This window comes from Danio aesculapii, chromosome 9, assembly GCF_903798145.1.
Source record: "Danio aesculapii chromosome 9, fDanAes4.1, whole genome shotgun sequence".
Lineage (NCBI taxonomy): Eukaryota > Metazoa > Chordata > Actinopteri > Cypriniformes > Danionidae > Danio > Danio aesculapii.
In genome coordinates this window covers 29,726,367-29,748,883 of record NC_079443.1, presented here as the reverse complement: position 1 = coordinate 29,748,883, position 22,517 = coordinate 29,726,367, and the positions used below count along the sequence as shown (strand labels likewise).

At 32.7% G+C, this 22,517-nt stretch overlaps 1 protein-coding gene and 1 long non-coding RNA gene across 2 annotated transcripts; both read left to right on the top strand.

Annotated features, from left to right (window-relative positions):
- Positions 1 to 593: 593 nt before the first annotated feature.
- LOC130235036 (uncharacterized) lies at positions 594 to 4,787 on the top strand. Its single transcript, XM_056465407.1, has 9 exons — positions 594 to 666; positions 1,168 to 1,206; positions 1,607 to 1,843; positions 2,020 to 2,355; positions 2,587 to 2,940; positions 3,492 to 3,599; positions 4,416 to 4,505; positions 4,577 to 4,605; positions 4,691 to 4,787. Exons 1-9 carry the CDS (start codon positions 603 to 605, stop codon positions 4,739 to 4,741), a joined length of 1,308 nt encoding a protein of 435 aa, XP_056321382.1. The 5' UTR covers positions 594 to 602; the 3' UTR covers positions 4,742 to 4,787.
- A 13,560-nt stretch (positions 4,788 to 18,347) lies between these two features.
- On the top strand, positions 18,348 to 19,792 carry LOC130234441 (uncharacterized). The gene is made up of 5 exons (XR_008838316.1): positions 18,348 to 18,437; positions 18,771 to 18,836; positions 19,410 to 19,484; positions 19,564 to 19,592; positions 19,739 to 19,792. It is a non-coding gene; the product is annotated as an uncharacterized LOC130234441 (long non-coding RNA).
- Positions 19,793 to 22,517: the final 2,725 nt, after the last annotated feature.

The following is a 22,517-nucleotide window of genomic DNA, read 5'->3' as shown; positions in this document are numbered from 1 at the left end:
CTAAGCAGCTGCTTACCTCACTTATTGGTTAAATCCATCGCTAATTACAAATATAGGGAAGCACATTATTTTATTTCTGGTCATTTAGTGGTAATTATGGCATACTTGTAACATTGTCCTTATTATAATTGATGATCTCTTCACAATATTGCACTATGCAAGCGTGAAGAAAAAGCATAATAAGACATTTGAAAAACACAAACATAATTTTAATCTTAACTGTAAGTTTAACTGTGTTATTTAAAATGTGCCATTTTTAGTTAAATTGTTTTCAAATATGAAAATGCTGCAAAGAAATATCTCATCTGAAGCAAATAGTCTATTTACAATGTCAGTATTACTGTATGTTGTGCTTAACATCTGTCTTTATTATTAAAAGCATAAAATACCTGTAATAAATAAATATTTGAGTAATTGCAGTTATGCAAAAATGATATAATTGTAAATTTGCACATCATTACGTTTCAAAACACATTTCCTCTTTGCTAGAAAAGCTAACACACTTGAGTCCAACTTTTTAAAAAAAAGAAGAAAGGAAAAAATTTTTTTTACTTCCTGTTTCTCTGCACTTCCTCTTTTTGGAAAAGACTGAAAACAACACCATGTGTATCATCTCAATTTTTATATTAATGCTTTTAAGTGGATTTTGTTACAGCTCTCGAGAAGGTAAGTGTTATTGACCACATTCTAAATAAACAATATTTATTTTCTTTATCTTGTTTTATTAGTTATAGTTATGGTTAACTACAGGATAATTTGAGTTATCTGAACCTGAAACTTTTAACTTTAACAATGCTCCGGGCTTTAATTAGATTTTTGATGTGCTGTACATAAATCTAACCAGGTTACAGCAATATTTATTTTTTAAATGAACATTTAATATGTAAATAACAATCATGCAAGCAGGCAATACCAAAGATGAAGGTTGATAAAGTTTTTTTTCTTTTTACTGTAATATTTTATTTATTATTATAATTTCCTTATTTGTGTGTGTGTGTGTGTGTGTGTGTGTGTGTGTGTGTGTGTGTGTCTTTTTATCCTAATGCTTAGAAAAGGCTGATAAATACAAGATTTATTTGTGCAAAGTCCTCAGCTAATTAGTTTTTGGATTTTGTTTAGCAAAGGTTTGTTGTTGAACTGTTTTAACTAATTGTTTTTCATATACAGAATTTACATCAGTTCAAAGTGTTCAGGACCAAAATGAAGGTGAGTTGCATTTCAGCAGCAAAAAAAAAAAAAAATTTATATCACTTTTCATCATTTTAAAAATAATAAAGTTTTATATAATTTCTCACCGTTGGTTTTAACATTTCATTTCTCCAAAGTTTAACGATTTTTCAACACAGAAAAAAAAAATATATAAATAAATAATTACATAATAATAAGTCTTTGTTTATTACATTGATCAGAATATTACTGATAAAAGCGAGATGTATTTGTGCACAATCCTTAGCAAAATTACTTGAAGTTCAAGGATTTTTCAACGCAGAAAAAAATTTAATAAATAATTACATAACAATAAATCAAAGGTAACAATAAAATTTTTCATTGTTTTAAATGTAATACCATTTCTCGTGGTTGGTTTTAACATTTAATTTCTCCAAAGTCTCTCCTGGCTCTGATGTGTGTTTGCGCTGTGACGTCTCTCTTCTGTCTGAATCCTCAACGCTGCATTGGGAAACAGATAATGAACCAACATCCAACACCACTCTGATATACAACAACTCTGCCTACATCATCTTACACACAGTAGATGAACACAATACAGGCCAATATTACTGCAGACTGACTGAAGATGGAAAAGTACAAACTGTTAGAAATCACACTCTTAATGTCAAAACACGTAAATATTCTTTCTTGTTGTATGCCTAAATAATAATATTCTTCTGTTTATATATTTACACCCCCATATTTTCCATAAAAAATGCAGTAATTTATTTAATTCATTATTAATTTAAAATAATAACAAATATTTATGTACTGTACATCAATTGACCAAGTTGCTTATTTTCTTTACAGATTCATACAATAGAAACATTAAGACAAATAAGACAATTTACAGAGAAAGCTCCAGCAAAAATGAAGTATCACTGATCTGCAAGTCAAGCAGGAAATATAACAGCTGGAGGTGGACATGGGAGAAGAGGCCTAATTCACAGATTGATCTAATAACTGTTGAAAAAGAAGAAGTTCAAGTCAAAGGACCAATTAAACCAGGAAGATTTTCTTCAACCACATACAACAGTCAAGCTTTCACCTTTCACATCTCACCTGTCCTCTTCAACTATAGTGGCACATACAGGTGTATTACAGAAACTACCATCTACACAACCACAATACTACACACCATCAGAGGTATATAAGTTTTTGTCAACATTTTGTATTGAGATCGTGAAAGGAATACAGTTTAAATTTGTAGAGAAAGCACATGATAATTCAAGGATTAAGCCTAACAGAAATGAAAGAAAATACATTGCTTACAGCACCTTCATATAATTTAAATGTATTTAAATTAATAATCCCATTAAAAGAAATCTCCTGATCAAGCATTGAAAACTTTTCTTTCTCTTGTTGTTTTATGTGCAGTGTCAATTGGTGTGTTGGGGAATCAGTCTGTGCTACTCACCTGTGAGCTTTCTGAAGTGACTGAATCAGTGACGCTGGTTTGGCTCAGGATGGAGAGAAACAGAGGATTGCTGGAACAACAGAACATGATGACTGACAAAAACAATAAATTACAACTCACAGTGAATCTGTCCAGCTATCAAACACAGCCTCTGCACTGGCAGTGTGCAGTCTTTACTGAGAATCAACTCAGAGCTCTGGCGCCTGTAATAATCAGCTTTACCCCAGGAACTACTAATACTCCAACAATATCAACAAAAGTCTCAACTGTATCAAACCAAAGATCAACAGACACCTTAACTGCACCAAACCAAGGTAAAAACATTAATATACAGTATTTTTCACCTTAACTCATAATAAGAATATTTTCAACAGTAGATTATTCATTAATTTATTCATTTCCCTTCGGCTTAGTCTCGATTTCAGAGGCGGCCACAGCAAAATGAACCACACACTATTCTGGTACATGTTTTACACAGCAGAGGCCCATCCAGCCGCAAGCCAGTACTGGGAAACACCCATACATACTCATTCACACATGCACTCATACACTATGGCCAATTTAGTTTATTCAATTCACCTTTAGCACATGTCTTTGGACTGTGGGAGAAACCGGAGCACCCGGAGGAAAGCCACGCGAACATGGGAAGAACATGCAAACTCCACACAGAAATGCCAACTGACCCAGCCGGTACTCGAACCATAAAACCTTCTTGCTGTGAGGTGACAGTGCTAACCACTGAGCCGCTGTGCTGCCCCAACAGTAGATTATCCAAATGTTTAAAAGTGTGATACTAATACAGTGGTTTGTTGCTGTGTAATAATGACACTGGTCAATTTTGGTGTAATTATCATCATGTTTGTAGACACAGAGGACAGTGGTCTGAAGATGGTAATCATTGTATCATGTGCTGTTACTGTCAGTGTGCTGATTCTGCTGGCTCTTCTAGTCTTTAAATGTCTGCGAAACACAGGTGAGCTCATCTCAGAGACAGACAGAATGTTGAAGATGGTTCATTTTTGCAAATTTTTATAATTTTGTTGGCTGCAATGAGATGTGAAATCAGACATATTGTAGGGGAGGGGTTCACTTTCTCAGTTTGTGCACGTTTCACAGTGTAATATATATATATATATATATATATATATATATATATATATATATATATATATATATATATATATATATATATATATATATATTCTAAATTGTTTCAAAATGATATAGTAAATATGTAGTCTCATAATTCTAGCATGTATATATATATATATATATATATATATATATATATATATATATATATATATTATATATATATATATTATATATATATATATATATATATATATATATATATATATATATATATATATATATATTTTTTTTTTTTTTTTTTTTTTAACCACAAATGAGCGGAAATGAAATGCAAACATCCCCCTAGGAGGGCCAGATTATAACATCTCAAGGGCACATTATAAAATGACCATATGACCTTAAAATGGTTTTTAAAAAAATAAAAAACTGCTTTTATTCTAACTGAAATAAAGCAAATAAGACTTTCTCCAGAAGAAAAAATATTATAAGATATACTGTAAAAAATTCCTTGCTCTGATAAACATCATTTGGGAAATATTGAAAAAAGAAAAAAAATTCTTACTTCAACTGTATTAGTAACCAGTAAGTACCATTAGTTTTGTTAAACGTGCATGTGCATAAATGGTTAAACCATGTGTGTTGCAAGTAGCCTGTGTTTTTTTTCCCACTCACCCCTAATACTGTATTGTTTCAGTTGATGCAGGTCCAGTCATTGGATTAAAATCACAAGATGATGACGACAACATCCATTATGCTTCAGTAACACTAGCAGCATCTAATCAGGGTAAGACCAAATAAAAACTCCATCAGTTGAGAAATCTATGATCAATATATGACTGTAATACTTTTTTTCAGGAGCTGACGCATGTCACGCAAGTTCAGAGGTCAGCAATGAAACACATTCTGTAATAATGCATTTTATAATGTTGTGTTCAGTTCTACTTTTACTGTACGTCTCCATATTTACAGGTGTTGGACAAAAATGGGGTGGTCATCTACTCAGCTATTAAAGTACAGTGAGCTTTTAATTTTTCTTTTTTTTTTTACAGAACTTTACATTGTTTTTTCTTTGTTGTTATTCTTTTTTATTTATAATATAAATTTATAATTTTTATTTATTATTGAATGGAGTTTATTATATAATGTGAGGATCAAACAAATTTTGTATTAAATATAACATGTCCATTATTCCTTTTAACATAATAAAAATAAGACTAATGAACTATGTGGTCTTTGGATTTCAGTTGCATAAGAAGCACATATGCAACACACACGCACACATACACACACACACACACACACACACACACATGCACGCATGCACGCACGCACACACACACACACACACACACACACACAATCTCTGGGTAATCAGATCATCATCTTGAAACCTTGGTGTGGCTTCGCGACACACCACTGTGTTAAATTTAGCACAGTACTTCCTGCAATGGAAAAAGCTAAGAAAAAATAAATCAACTAACTAATAGTCAGAATGGAAAAATATTTAAATACAAGCATTTTAAATAATGAAATATAATTGAAAGAGAAATGCTAAATTATTACGTTGCCTATGTGCACTAAAGCCTGAATGTATGCATGTGTGTAATTTTGAGATAAAAAAAGGCACAGACGTATAGCTGTGTAATGGAAAAGGACATTCATAATAATAATAATTTCTTATATTTTTCATAGTAACATAATCACCTACTGGGGTGACGCAGTGGCGCAGTAGGTAGTGCTGTCGCCTCACAGCAAGATTGTCACTGGTTCGAGCCTCGGCTGTGTCAGTTGGCATTTCTGTGTGGAGTTTGCATGTTCTCCCTCTGTTCACGTGGGTTTCCTGCGGGTGCTCCGGTTTCCGCAACAGTCCAAAGACATGCGGTACAGGTGAATTGGGTAAGCTAAATTGGGTAAGCAAAATTGTCCGTAGTGTATGAGTGTGTGTTTATGTTTCCCAGGGATGGGATTTGAAGGGCATCCGCTGCGTAAAACATGTGCTGGAAAAGAAAATGAATGAATAATCACCTATTTATGCGTTAATTTACAAAACAATAGAGTATTTTTTATCAAAGTTTTAATACATTTATTCAGCAAGCATATATTAAATTGATCAAAAATGACAGTAAATATATTTGTTATGTTAATGAGAGTGAGCTTTATTCACCAAGTGTAACATATAAGGAGCTCAGGGTACATACATGTCAACACAGGAACACAGAAGGACATTTAAATAAGTGGAAAATAATGTAAATAATAAAAATTATGAAGTTTTATATATACACACTTTTCCTAAGTATACATTAAATGCTTCTTACACACCAAATCAGCATATTGGAATGATTTTATGAAGGATCATGTGAAAATGAAGAAAGACCTCAATATCAGTTAAATTCAGTTTAGCAAATCATCTTTCTGCTCTGGGCAAAAAAAAAAAAAAAAAAAAAAAAAAAATATATATATATATATATATATATATATATATAGACCCCTTTCACAAAGCTTCTGAGAGAGTCTTTACTGAAATTCACCAGGTTACCTATTGTCTTTCCAGATTCCTATAATGAAAATAACAAACAAACTATACATGCCATCAGAAGTTTATACATTTAACTTTTTTTCTACACTTTCTATTTCACTCCTTAAATGGCCGTTTCAACTTCAATACAGGAGAGGACACAGTCATTCAGTGACTATTACCAAAAAGGCTAACATTTCCTACCTCAACTTTAAGTTACTCGTTTTAGCTGAATTCTTCTGTTACTTTAGTTTTAATCAGTAGATCCATTTTTGTTTTCAAACAGATCATCAAAGGCAGTGTCGTTTCATTTGTTTGTTCAGTCATTCTCAAGATCAGTTCAGCTTAAGTACATCATTTCCTGCTCTGGAGACGAGCTAAATGTGCAAAATGCAGTAGTCTAAATTTAACGCTTATGTTTTTAAACATTTAATATAAGATAACCAAAAATGGCTTTATCAAAACTGTTTGAGCCAATACCTGAACATGCAGAACATTTCACAAAAACAATTATTTTGTTTTCACCTATAATTGAATTTGTGGGATTTTTTTTTCTACTTGTAATTTAACATTGCAACACACTGCAGAACATATTAGTGGTAACCTAGTACAGTATCTTTCAGAACAGATGTTTTCTGTAAAAATCTTCTGCTGACTGATCTTTTCTATGACAGACAGATCTCTGAATATTGCACCGCCCAGTTAAAGCTGCTGGCCAGTTCTTTCTTTAAACTCTTCAGACTGCATCAGTTTACTTGAGGCAGTGGAAAGAAAAATCATGTCAGTTATACTATTTAAAACCTTTATTTTGATCTGTGGATTTGGTTCCAGATTTCAAGCTGTTGGTGAGTCTGACTTTAACCAAGTGATCATTTCAAATCGAACAATTATCTGTCAAGATTTTTTATTTTATTTGGCTATTTTTATATTTTACTCTACACACATTCTAATTGGAAGGAAGCATGCATTATATCGTCTTTGTTTATTACAATGTTCAGAATATGCTGATTAAAGCAAGATGTATTTGTGCACAGTCCTAAACAAATTTACTTGAATTATGGATTTTGTTCAGCAAGGTTTGTTGTTTGTAAGTGTCATAACTAAATGTTTTTCATATACAGAATTTCCATTAGTTCAAACAGTTCAGTCACAATATGAAGGTGAGCTGAATTGTTTTAAATGTAATACAATTTCTCAGTGTAAGTTTTAACATTTAATTTCTCCAAAGTCTCTCCTGGCTCTGATGTGTGTTTGCGCTGTGACGTCTCTCTTCTGTCTGAATCCTCAACGCTGCAGTGCGAAACAGATAATGAACCAACATCCAACACCACTCTGATGTACAACAACTCTGCCTACATCATCTTACACACAGTAGATGAACACAATACAGGCCAATATTACTGCAGACTGACTGAAGATGGAAGAGTACAAACTGTTAGAAATCACACTCTTAATGTCAAAACACGTATGTATATATTTAGCGTTCCTAAAAATAATAATCCAGAAAAATGTTTCCATAAAGAATATTTTAACTTCAAATGTTTAAAACTTAAATGTACTAACTGATGTATTTACTGAAATTCACTGGGTTACCAATATTGTCTTTCCAGACTCACACAGAAACAACAAATACTACACTATATACAGACAGAGCTCCAGTATTAGTATCACTGATCTGCAAGTAAGGCAGGAAATATAACAGCTGGAGGTGGACATGGGAGAAGAGGCCTAATTCACAGATTGACCTATTAACTGTTGAAAAAGGAGGAAAAGTTGAAGTCAAAGGACCAATTAAACCAGGAAGATTTTCTTCAACCACATACAACATGCTTCTCACCTGTGAGCTTTCTGAAGAGACTGAGGGCTCTATTTTGACGATCCATGCGCAAAGTGCAAAGCGCAGGGCGCAAAACCATTAAAGGCATGTCGGCAGAGCCGGCCCAAGGCATAAGCAAACTAAGCCGCTGCTTAGGGCTCCGTGGCCACCAGGGGGCCCCCAAGGGTGCATGAAATGACTAAGTGACTTTCGCTTTAGTGTTAGTTTGTTGGGTTGTGGATTAGGGGTGGGACAAAATATATGCCCATTTATAATGTTATTTACGGCCGCAATACATACTCTGGCACCAGTTATCGATATTTATCTAAATTTACAAAAGATCTGAATTAATTTATCCATCTTACACACTGACACCATTGGAATGGTGAAAATCTCAGGCATACGGACACATTCTTCTGTCCAAGCGGGACCAAGGTGTTTGTGTTCCAGCTCCCCCGAATTTTCCGCTAGTTTCTTCCTTACAGACGCGCTTTCACTTGGCTATATCGCTCGCGCGTGCCCGCGGTCAGTGCTGTGACTTCATACAGGAATATGTGCTCAAACTTTTTAATTCCGCCAAAATATATATTAGATAAAGAAATCAATAAGGCACGAACGTATGATTTGAAGGGCCTTGCGTTTATTTAACCCTTTAACCCAAAGTCTTGTAGATTATATTTTGGCTAAAAAATATTAGGGGAATTAAAATCTTTAAAATGATGCTCTTTTTAAATAGATGAATAAATAACTAATGTTCTCCACTGCTGAAAACCTCATACATGCTCAGAGGAGTCTTTGCTCACTTTTTCAGTTGAAGAAAAAATATTAATCTAGTGGGAATGCAGGATTTTTTTTAATTAAAAATAAACCAAGGCTAAGCATAAAATGTTTTCATAAAATAAGTGGGTCAAGTTGTAATAAGTGTTTTAAGTTTACAGAAAACCAGAAAGCAATAAATTACTATTTTGACAGTGTTTTCTTCAATTCATATTCCACAAAATTGAGATTCTACTGCTATGATAGAGCTTTGCTCTTTTCAGTCACAAACTACTCTCTGCACATCAGCACTGTTAAGCTTGTTTGACAGATGTGCGCTTGTTTTACATTGCAATTTTGTGAACATATATTAATAAAATAAATGCATCATAACTTTTAAGCATTTTTTCTCCTTCATTTACAAAAATTGTGATATATCGATCGTGGTTGGTTTTCTTGTGATCTATCGATATATCGCAGAATCACTCATATCGTGAATGAAGCAACAGTGCACAGCACAGCAGCAAAATGCTTCATAAACTTAAAAAATAAGCTTCTGATTTAAACATTTGGTTCAAATTTCTTATTACACAGCCATGTACCAAGGATCATTGACAGTTGGTAAATACACTGCAAGAATGATTTTCTTCTAGTTTTTGTCTTGTTCCTAGTCCAAATATCTAAAAATTCTGAAACCAATAAACATTTTCTAGACATATTTTTAGTCAAAATAATGTTTTTTTTTTTTTTCATAAAAAACTAAATATGCCAATTCGGGTAAATAAAAGAATATTGTTTTTGGTTTTAAATAAGATCATTTTACATATCTCATTGGCAGATTAATTTGTTTGTTTTACAGAAAAAATTTACTTAATTTGGAATTATTTCTAAAAACTAAACATTTTTTTTTCTAGATATTTAGCAATATGATATATGCGAATATGTCTATAAAATGATTCCTGATTTATTTTATTTGATAGATTTTTTTTTAAAGATTTTTGAACTCCAAAATACTTTTTTTTTCCAGTGTTAACATTTATATCCATTTTTAAAAAAATCTTTATTATCAAAATTTTTGACTGTTTGGCAGCGTTTTGTGACTGAATAATAATAATATTAATAATAATATTAATAATAATAATAATAATAATAATAATAATAATAATAATAATAATAATAATAATAATAATAAATGTGCTATTGGCTACTTCCAGCTGTTTTTGTTTCTGTCAACATTAATTACAGCTCAGATTAATGTTTTGTGTCTAATTGTTTAGTTTTGTGGCAAGTAGTCATGTTCAAAGTGGGATCAATAGGCAGTTGTTTCTGCAGAATAATATTTAGAATTGTCTTAAAACATATATTTTATGATGTAAGCAACACAGCTACAGCAAATAAAACCAATACTGAATGTTTAAATTGAAGGTGTGCGAATAATGAAGGATCAACGATAATTTGTCATATTGTTTGCACCAAGGGGGCCCCAAATAAAATCCTGCTTAGGGCCCCCTGAAGGCTTGGGCCGGCCCTGCATGTTGGAATCCACTTTTGCTATTTTAAGGATGGAAAAATCCACTTTGCGCCGTGGCGCATGGTCTAAAAGGGTTGAGCTTATTTTCTTAATGAGTTATAGGTGTGTTTTGAGAATAAATTAATCAGAGTCTCATCTCCCATTCCCTTTAAGAGTCAGTTGCGTTGCGCCATAGCGCATTTGCTATTTACATGACGGACTTTGTAAGTGGAAAAACTGAGCATTTCACTAGCAAGAAAACAGTTAAACAGAACATCTACAGCATGAATATGAGAGATGAGCCTGCTCATTATTTACTTTCACTTTCACTCTCGTGGATAAGGAAACGTCTTGTAAGCACAGACATCCATTAGCCTATAAATAATTATTTTCGTTTGTTAAGCAGAAAAATTTGTTTCAAAACTATTTCTAAATTCAGTTCTAATTTCCAGACAACGAAAAAAAATGAACAATAATAACGAAGTGTGGTCAAAAACCTGTGTTATATCCAAATACACATGCTATGCCCCATATGGTCTAAAACCTGACAGGTGGGCAAATCTAAGCTTGTTTTTAATAAAACAAATATACATAAGCATATAATAAATAATACAGCTAATAATAATAACATTATACAAAAGCAAATTGTTATAAAACAAACTGAAAAAGCCCCCCGAGATGAAGAAGGCATGAAAGTATGGTTTTTATATTTATGTAGGCTAGAAAATAATATGTTTTGTAATATTTTAATCCTTTATATTTATATCCTATATCCTTAATATTTTAATTCTTTTTCATATGTAAAGATATTTGCGTATTACTGTACAGTCTGTCTGTATTTTGTGTAAGCGAGGTGAACAACTAACTCGCTCTGCGTTGGACTTTAGACTGGCTTTGTTCTGGTCTATTAAACAATCTATTATAGTTTCTTAAAATAGCAACACTCCAGCAACGCGCCTCAACACACCTCCTTTTTTAGACCAGAACGCCTATGAGCGCACATATGAGCGCAAATGCATTTGATATTTAAACAGCGTGGCGCAAAACCTCAAAACAACTCTTGTGCCAAGCTGAAACTAGCAAACAACAATTGCGTTGCGCCTTGCGCCGCATTGCGCCCGGTGTATGATAGGGCCCTGAATCAGTGACGCTGGTTTGGCTCAGGATGGAGAGAAACAGAGGAGTGCTGGAACAACAGAAAATGATGACTGAGAAAAACAAGTTACAACTCACAGTGAATCTGTCCAGCTTTAAAACAGAGCCGCTGCACTGGCAGTGTTCAGTCTTTACTGAGAATCAACTCAGAGCTCTGGCACCTGTAATAATCAGCTTTACCCCAGAAATTAATGCTCCGATAATATCAAAAAGAATCTTAACTGTATCAAACCAAAGATCAACCAATACTTTAATACTTTTTTCAACTGTAGATTACCCACATGTTAAATATGAGACACTAATACAATGGTTTGATGCTTTGTAATAATGACACTGGTCGGTTTTGGTGTAATTATTATTGTGTTTGTACAGAAGACAAAGAGGACAGTGGTCTGAAGATGGTGATCATTGTATCGTGTGCTGTTACTGTCAGTGTGCTGATTCTGCTGGCTCTTCTAGTCTTTAAATATCTGCGAAACACAGGTGAGCTCATCTCGGAGACATAGAGAATATCAGAGCTTCAAATGCACGCACATTTTCTGGATCAATCTAAATGATTTACTGGTATTAGACTTGTAATTTTTTTACCACTTCTGCCTATTTACAATTTAGTTACACATTTGCCTTTAGTTCATATCAACCGAATTGTCTTAAAAGTACAGTTAAAGTCAGAATTATTAACCCCCCCTTTGATTTTTTTTCTTTTTTAAATATTTGCCAAATGATGTTTAACAGCGCAAGGAAATTTTCACAGTATGTCTGATAATAGTTATTAAAACTAGAATTAAAAATCTTCTCTCCATTAAACAGAAATTGGGGGAAAAAATAAACAGGGGGCTAATAATTCAGGGGGGCTAATAATTCTGACTTTAACTATATATTTGTGTACTGCACATTAATATTAAACATTATTTGTGTGTGTGTGTGTGTGTGTGTGTGTGTGTGTGTGCGTGCGTGCGTGCGTGCGCGCGTGTGTGTGTGTGTGGGTTTTAAAAACTGTGAGAAAATTTTGTTAAATATATGATTGCTTTTTTCCAGGTGATGAGACATTTAAAACCAGTCATGCAAGTTTAGAGGTTAGCTTTGAAACATTATATTATAAACTTTTCAGATTGTTCTTTTGATTTACTAATGTTACAAGTTAATCACATACAGTAAATAAACATTTATATAAATATCTACAGATGGAAGACTGCAGTACTACAATCATCTACACACGCAGCCCGCACGGTGAAGCTTGACAATGAAACTCCTCAACAGAACATTTAATGATTACATCTAATAAACTTATGTAGGTGTATTTGTTGTTAATTTGCTACAGAAATCAATTAAAGCTGATAAATCTTGTTCTATGCTCATGTGAGATTGTGCGTGTGATTTATTTAGTTTTGCACAGGAAATCACAAATGCAAATATAATCTGACTATAATTATTATTTAGCATGCCAGAAATAGACCCCAGTGTGGTTTCACTGCATACAACTTAAATGTAGCAAAGTGGTCTGTATTTCATGAAATGGAAAGAGAAACTTAAGATGATTTGGATTAGCATTTTTTAATACTAAACAAAACAACTTTTGCATGATAGTCTTTTATATATTGTTACATAATTATTTATATTGTTTGCATTTCACTGAAAAGTATAAAATCAGTGTAAGGGGAGATTCATGTTTTCAACTTTCAAGGCCAAGGGCTTGTTCTGTATTATCAGTTCAGTTAAATGTATTGTTTGCATATTTAATAGGACTTTTTTTTACATTGCATGTAATTTCAGCATTACAAAGCTTGATAAAGGCTTTACAGCAAGCATTTTTTTGTTTTTAAAAGATAATAGATGTCTAATAGACGTCTAAACATAGTCGTCTTGGCTAAAACAAGGCTAAATTTGGGCTGTCAGTGAAAATCTAATAGATGTTTAAGAATAGGTAAAAACTAGACTATTCATCAAATAAACAGAAGTTAATGACTACACATATAAAGTCTGTCTATTTGACGACTAGTCTAGTTTTGGCCTATTCTTCGACAAATATTAGATTTTCACTGACAGCTCAAATTTAGCCTTGTTTTAGCCAAGCTGTCTACGTTTAGATGTCTGTTCAACGTCAATAAAACTCAAAATCGTTTGCTGGGTTTTGCCTAATAAAACTGCAAAACAACAGTAACAATAATATTATTTTTATTTATTGTTTCATTTCATTATAATGATTATAATTACTTCCAGTAACAGCAGTGTAAAATCCATATTCATGGGCAATAACATTCTTAATATTTTATTTACATGCGTTTAAAGAAACCAAGTTTCAGAAACAGATGTTTATTAAAACTGGTTGCGAGCTATAATCAAACTTTAGATCTTATAATTGTGCGCCTGAGTGAAACCTCAAGATCAGTTCAGATTAAGCACATCATTTCCTGCTCTGGAGATGAGCGAAATGTGCAAAATGCAGTAGTCTAAATTTAACACTTATGTTTTTAAACATTTAATTTAAGTAAGACAACTAAAAATGGGTCAAAACTGTTTGAGCCAATACCTGAACATGCAGAACATTTCACAAAAACAATTATTTTGTTTTCACCTATAATTGAGTTTGTCGGATTTTTGTTTCTACTTGTAATTTAACATTGCAACACACTGCAGAACATATTAGTGGTAACCTAGTACAGTATCTTTCAGAACAGATGTTTTCTGTAAAAATCTTCTGCTGACTGATCTTTTCTTTGACAGACAGATCTCTGAATATTGCACCGCCCAGTTAAAGCTGCTGGCTAGTTCTTTCTTTAAACTCTTCAGACTGCATCAGTTTACTTGAGGCAGTGAAAAGAAAAATCATGTCAGTTATACTATTTAAAACCTTTATTTTGATCTGTGGATTTGGTTCCAGATTTCAAGCTGTTGGTGAGTCTGACTTTAACCATGTGATCATTTCAAAATGAACAATTATCTGTCAAGATTTTTATTTTATTTTGCTATTTGTACATTTTACTCTACACACATTCTAATTGGAGGTAAATAAATGAGAGCAAGAATCTATACTGCATTTTTTAAGATAACAGTTTGATTATAAACAAATGTGCTAAAGTAAAATATTTTCAAAACAATTGCTCAGAAATGTTACTTAGTCACTCTCAAATGCACTTAAGTCTGAAGTTAAAAATTACACGACAGCAAATCAAACGTACATGGATGATTAACAAACTAAATTCAAAACAATTCTATGTTTATAAAGCATGGATTATATCATCTTTGTTTAGTACATTGATCAGAAAATGCTGATTAAAGCAAGATGTATTTGTGCACAATCCTTAGCAAATTTACTTGAAGTTCAAGGATTTTTCAACACAGAAAAAAATTAATTAAATAGTTACATAACAATAAATCAAAGGTAACAATCACATTTTTCATTGTTTTAAATGTAATACCTTTTCTCGTGGTTGGTTTTAACATTTAATTTCTCCAAAGTCTCTCCTGGCTCTGATGTGTGTTTGCGCTGTGACGTCTCTCTTCTGTCTGAATCCTCAACACTGCAGTGGGAAACAGATAATGAACCAACATCCAACACCACTCTGATATACAACAACTCTGCCTACATCATCTTACACACAGTAGATGAACACAATACAGGCCAATATTACTGCAGACTGACTGAAGATGGAAGAGTACAAACTGTTAGAAATCACACTCTTAATGTCAAAACACGTATGTATATTTTTAGCGTTCCTAAAAATAATAATCCAGAAAAATGTTTCCATAAAGAATATTTTAACTTAAAAAGTTAAAAACTTAAATGTAACTGTGACGTATTTACTGTAATTCACTGGCTGGGTTACCTATTGCCTTTCCAGACTCACACAGAAATAACAAAAATCACACTATATACAGACAGAACTCCAGTATTAGTGATGTATCACTGATCTGCAAGTCAAGCAGGAAATATAACAGCTGGAGGTGGACGTGGGAGAAGAGCTCTAATTCACAGATTGATCTAATAACTGTTGAAAAAGGAGGAAAAGTTCAAGTCAAAGGAACAATTAAACCAGGAAGATTTTCTTCAACCACATACAACAGTCAAGCTTTCACCTTTCACATCTCACCTGTCCTCTTCAACAATAGTGGGACATACAGGTGTATTACAGAAACTACCATCTACACAACTACAATACTACACACCATCAGAGGTTTAATCTTTTTCTTACTATTTTGTCAACATTTTGTACAGTAACGCTCTTTAAAAGGATAATAATTTTTCAATTCAGCTTATGTAAGTTTACAGTGAGGGCACAGTTTAATTAAAAGGAACCGATAGAAAGGCTAATATTCTTACAACATCTTTAGGTCATTTAATATGTATTTTTGTTTGTTTTTTACTGAACAAAATAAATTATTTATATTTGATCTTTGAACATGCAAATCCTTTTTGTTTTGTAAATGTGTTCTGTGCATTTAAATGGAAAATCTGCTGTTGATTTCAGTGTCAGTAGAGCCCACTGGTGTTGTGTCGAGGAGTCAGTCTGTGCTTCTCACCTGTGAGCTTTCTGAAGTGACTGAATCAGTGACGCTGGTTTGGCTCAGGATGGAGAGAAACAGAGGATTGCTGGAAAAACAGAAAATTATGACTGAGAAAAACAATAAATTACAACTCACAGTGAATCTGTCCAGCTTTAAAACAGAGCCGCTGCTCTGGCAGTGTGCAGTTTTTACAGAGAATCAACTCAGAGCTCTGGCGCCTGTAGTAATCAGCTTTACCCCAGGAACTACTAATGCTCCAACAATATCAACAAAAATCTCAACTGTATCAAACCAAAGATCAACCGATACCTTAACTGCACCAAACCAAAGTGCACCAAAAAACTCAACTGCAACAAACCAAGGTAATATCAGTTCACAATTAAGCCACACACACACTTTGGTAGGCCTCTTGGTGGTTTACAGGGACGCTCCATTTGCGTAATGAAATTTCTACAGTAATAATCGCTAGTTCTATGTGGCCATACCCCACACATACCACCACCAAAAAAACAACAACAACAACAAAAAAAAAAAAAAACAGGACACCTTAGTGAATTACAAGGACTTCATGTCCTTGTAACCACCAACATCAATAGGCCTACACACTCACACTGACATGTGCATAATTAAATTGTTCTGAAGGTGTGTAAAAAAACAACACTTGTTGTGATTGTGGTAAAACTGACTCAAATTGAAATGTAAAAAAACATTTTTTTTGTCAGATAAATTTTATTGAAGACACAGATTCAGAAAGAAAAGGATTCTTTGTTTTACATATTTTTTACAACATATAACATAGGCAAAGCAAATAAAAATAAAGAAGGAAAAACACAACAAGTCAACTTGTTACAAAGACCTGTTTTTTCAAGGTAACAGATAAAAGAATTCCAAATTTTGTCAAATAGTTTGAGTTTTTTTTTACAAATAGTGTCTAATTCGATCCAAATGTAACATAGAGTTAAATTCTCCAAGCCACAGTTTACATGTAGGGGATTCCTTTTTTTCTAAAACAGTAGTAGCTTCCAGGCAGTAGTTAAACAGTATGGGAGCAATTTATGTTGTGTATTTGACAACAAATGCATTTGTTCAGAGAATCCCAGAATTGAAAGCAATTGCAACTAATTGAAAGTAATTGCAACTTCAACACCTCAGAAAGCACTTCAAAGATTCCATTCCAATAATTCTGTATTTTAGAACAAAAATAAAACTGTGAGAGAGATCTGCATCTGATGAATTACATTTGTCGCAAAGAGGTTAAATATTTTGGAAGATTCTTTGTAATTCTGAGAGAATTTTAATTTCTGTTGTAATTGAATAAATGAAGCTAGATTTCCATCATCGAAAAGATCCTCTACGGTATGTGCACGCATTTCCTTTTATTGCGTAAAAGTCACATCTAATGTTGATGGAGTAAATGATTGATAACGGGAGTTAAAAAAGAAAGTGACTTTATCTTAAAATGTAGTTTCATCTGTTTCCAGATGCGATGAATATTCGGAATTAAGATATTTCTGTTAAAAATCGAAGCTTCTAAAGTTAAAAACATGATTTTTAAAAGTCTATAAAATTAAACCAAATCATTTTAAAACTGAAAATTGACACAAATGAAAGCCTGATAGTACAAATAAAATAATCCAAAAATTCAAAACACAATTATGAAAGGGTGAGACCTAATGCCTACATGTACACACACGCTCACAACACAGGTGTGGAAAAAAGTTATATTTGTCGTGTTTTGGGCAATAGACCCCAACTGAAATAGAATTGGAAATGTCAATGACTTTTCACTTCTGTTCATGTCTTCATAATGCTGTTGAATTGATTTACATATTTAATACATTTCTGTTAATCCTAAATTTAATGGTTTAAAAAAATATTTGGTTAATAATAAAAAAAAAAACATGCAACGGTAATTATTTTCTTTAAAAAAAATTTATTGACTTTGTTTATTTTTTCTTTTTTTTCTCTAGAAGACACTCTAAAACACATAAAAATGAAATTTGTATTTATTTGTATGTTTAAATCTGTAGTCACAAGGAGAAAGGTTGATAAACTTAAGATAATTAAAATAAGATTATCAGACACCTATACATTTGAAGACAAAGATGTGAGTCCAATATATACAGTAAATTTTTAAATAGGTTCACACTAACCACAAACATAACAAATGGCAACCAAAATAAGCAGAGCATAAAGGATGTATGAAGCATAATATATATATTTTTCAGAATATTTCAAAGTCTGACAAAAAATTTAAACCAAGCACAAAGTATTGTTCAAGTTCATCTTCAAGTGATACAGGTACAAGCCAGCTGAAATTAATTTACACTTTTATGTACTAATGAAGTCTGTTTTATTTTAGCAAAATACAGAAAAATTACAGTATCCACTGTTTTGAGTCTGCTTGGGATTCTGCTTGGAGCTCTTTCGTATTACTGCTACAGAAAACAAACGTCAGGTACAAAAAACAAACAAACCCACTCACTCATCTCCAGTACACATCTTAAAAAAATATCTTATGATTATTTTCATCACATGTATGTTCCGTTCTTTGTCTGTTCTTTCGTTTTACCCTTTTCTGTTATCAGTGTGTGCTAATCAGTGTGTGCATTTAAGTTTCTGTGTTCTCTTGGTTTAGTGTCTGGTCTCATCTATGCTGATGTTTATTGTGTATGTTTATATTATTAAAGTAAATTCTATATCCATTACCTCTTTCTTTCTTTCTTTCTTTCTTTCTTTCTTTCTTTCTTTCTTTCTTTCTTTCTTTCTTTCTTTCTTTCAATAATTTCAGTGCAAGCTGATGCTGAGGAATCTGAACCAGTCTATATCAATATCAGTGAAATGAAGAATGACAGAGGTATTTAGATTAGTGATATATATATATATATATATATATATATATATATATATATATATATATATATATATATATATATATATATATATATATATATATATATATATATAATTTTTTTTTTCATTTTATATTTTATATATCGTTTTATATGTACATTGCTTGCATTTTCATTGAAATGACTTAATAGACAAATATTAACAGTTGTACTAAAAAGCATATCAAAACCTAAATATGCTATATGATAACAAAGTGAATGTGTCGGTGTAATTTGGCAAATGGTCTTTTAAATATGTGTACATACTGTGTAACTTCCTTAAAAAGTACTGGATTGAACAAGGTTACTAGGTTAAGGCTAGGTTCAGGATTGCACATTAGTTATTACCTAATTTATGTAATACTATGAGTAGGCTACTTCATGCATGTGAAACAGAACTTTAAAATAAAGAGCTACACAAAACCTATAGCAATTCTCAGGGAAGCTTTCACATAACTATTGCATAACACTGGTGACGTTTGTGCACAAAATTTCTGAAAATGTTTTTTAATTTTTAATTTTTCATTCCCTCATTCTAGCAAAGCGCAGAAGTACACTGGGAATCAGAGAAAAGAGCCCTGAAACATACCATCATACAAGAAGATACAGTCATGGTAAGACCTTTCTCAAGCAGGACTTTCATGATGCCATCTCATTTTAACCCCATTTCATAATTACCTTTTTTTTCTGCAGAAATAACAAACACAAATCTAAGAAATGAGGTGAGTGCAGATTAATGGAGTCAATACAGTATATCAATATTTGTCTTTTAGAGAATGTTGTTCACTTATTGTGTTGCCAACAGATTTTTTTGCCAATTTCCCTAAGAATATTTTCACTTTTAATTAATTAAATTATCTCTCAACAGACACCACCAACAGACAGTGTGACCTATGCAACAGTTTATTTCAACAAATCCAGGGTGCGGACTTAAATAGAAGTCCTAGATTTCTGTCATTCTTTCTTGTAAACTGTTTTCTTCGTTTGCTGTAAGCATCAAACTATGGTCTCAGAATAAACACTTTCTTTATCTAACAGCAGATGGCGCTGTCTGATTACATATAAAGCCACTAAAAGGTGTGTGATGATCAATTCAGTCATGTATCTTTAGTAAAGCCATACAAATATTAATCTGACTGACTGAAAATGGTTGACTGCAACCTTAATTAATATTGCGTCAAATCTGAACAACCAAACACTCAAATATTAATATGACTGTGGGTTTGTTATAAAATTGCAGCTTTATTTAAGTGAATGCATGCTGGTGAAATGACCATTTGATGGCACTGTTTGAAAACATATTTGAAATATAATAATAATAATAATAATAATAATAATAATAATAATAATAATAATAATAATAATATAAGTGTATATATAATATACACTTACAATATATATATATATATATATATATATATATATATATATATATATATATATATATATATATATATATATATATATATATTATATACAATATATATAATATAATAATAAGTGTAAGTACAAAACAAAAATGCTGTTACACATTGAAATCTCTCTCTCGCTCTTTCTGTCACTTGTCATCCTCCTGGAATCCACCCAGAACATGCAGCTTCAATGTACTTCAATCTAACACACAAAAATGTGGAGGGAGAGAAAGAGAGAGAGAGGAAAAAAAAAACTAGTTTGAATAGGACGTCTTTATGAAGGAGGAATAACGCTCCTCACTAACTCAAGGTTGCTCTGCTTTGTATAAATGCGTGTCTTTATGTAAACGTGGGGGGATTTTAAAACGCTTGTCAAGGTCTGCTAAGTAGAAGCATTGAGTGATGAATTAGAGTATGACAGAATCAAAATGCTCATAAACGATGTTCAGTGAGGAGGCAGATGTTAACAGAATAGGCAGTGTGTAGAAAAAAATACCAAGGTTAACACATGCTTGGACTCACATCTTTGTCTTCAAATGCAGGCATTTGATAATCTTATTTTACGAAGGTTTTGACCACAACATGCAGTAAAGACTTATTACAAGAAAAAACACGAGTACGGTCAAGATGGGTAGACTCTTATCCAAAGTCTTACTTTCAACAACTGACTATCACAGCACCTTTTTAGTTGAGCAAAGCTTTTCTGCTTGACTTAAGCTCCTTCACTTTGAATTAATATGTCCAATTGCATAAAAATCGCTTTATTCTGTCCATCACTCCAAACACTTCAGCTGTTTCTTTACACACACACACACACACACAGAGAGAAAATTAATGCAAACCTATGAGATACAGTATAGGGGTTTAGTGTTTTTGCATCCACTACTTTAAGAAGTGGTAAACTTCTGTACACACAGTATCCTCCTCTCCTAGCTAAACTATACTTTTTTGTTGTGCTGACTGAGCAATACTTGGAGGAATCTGTAGACACAAAGCACTATTCGCATCAAATGGATTCCTCTGTTGTACAGGCCATTTGCAAAATGCCCTGAAATTACATACATACACTGCTGTATATGTAAGACTTGCATAATGTTACATCGGTGTTATAAAATAGGCTAGTTTATCACTTCGACCTCAAGGAAGAGAAAAATAGGAATGAGTAAAAAAATAAAAAGCATGCCTTCAAATAAATTTGAATGCAAGCTCACATTTCGACTCACAACTGAAGCATATGTTTAGGGATTAAGGAAAATGCTCAAATGTCAGGATGTTTGTTAGAATGTAGATTGTGGGGATGATGAAGAGTAACACCTATAATATTACGTTGGAATATTTAATCAATTGCAAGCGTGTTCAATAAAAAAGGTCAGGAGAGGTTTTTCTTCAATGTCAAAAATATTAGTAATTTATTGGATACAAATGAATAATTCGATTCACAGAATTCTGTTATCCTCAATGCAATGCAAGAACTACATTTAGGAGGTGCACAACAATTTTACTTTCCTGACTCCAGTTTTTATTCGCAGCTGATATTAACAGATGGAGTTTAGTGGAATTTGTCAATCATTCTCCAGTCCTCCGTTGGCCGCACCCATACATACATCCTCTTTTTCTACGAATTCTCTGGACAACGCTAAAAGCATAAGACCTCTCAACTGCAAATATTCTGTGTTCAATTTCAACCAAGTACTGAAAAACACCTACACACTCTCATGGATTGGGATTTGGTTTGACTTGAGGGTAAGTAATAAGTAAAAAAATTGTGAACTAATCATGGTGAACTAATCATTTATTATGAATTAAAATCAATTTTAAAAATCACAATTGACAAAACTATAAAATATTTATGACTAGATTTTGGTGATTTGAGCCTATTGGCATCCTTGTTAAATTCTTTTCAGACCAAAATTTATTTATTTAGTCATGCTGCTAAAATACCAGTTAAACAAAAACATATTTCCTTATTACATAATTAAGCTAAGGGCATCACAGTGGGTTGCACGATCACCTCACAGCAAGAAGGTCACTGGTTTGAGCGTTGGCTGGGTCAGTTGGCATTTCTGTGTGGAGTTTGCATGTTCTTCCCGTGTTGGCGTGGGTTTCCTCCGGGCGCTCCGGTTTCCCCCACAGTCCAAAGACATGCGGTACAGGTGACTTGAATAAGCTAAATTGTCCATAGTGTATGTGTGTGAAAGAGTGTGTATGGGTGTTTCCCAGTGTTGGGTTGCAGCT

Coding starts and splice junctions, on each gene's coding strand:
- LOC130235036 (XM_056465407.1), top strand. CDS start 603: ATGTGTATCATCTCAATTTTTATATTAATGCTTTTAAGTGGATTTTGT. Junction 1,207..1,606: donor TGTTCAGGACCAAAATGAAG/GTGAGTTGCATT, acceptor ATTTCTCCAAAG/TCTCTCCTGGCTCTGATGTG. Junction 3,600..4,415: donor TAAATGTCTGCGAAACACAG/GTGAGCTCATCT, acceptor GTATTGTTTCAG/TTGATGCAGGTCCAGTCATT.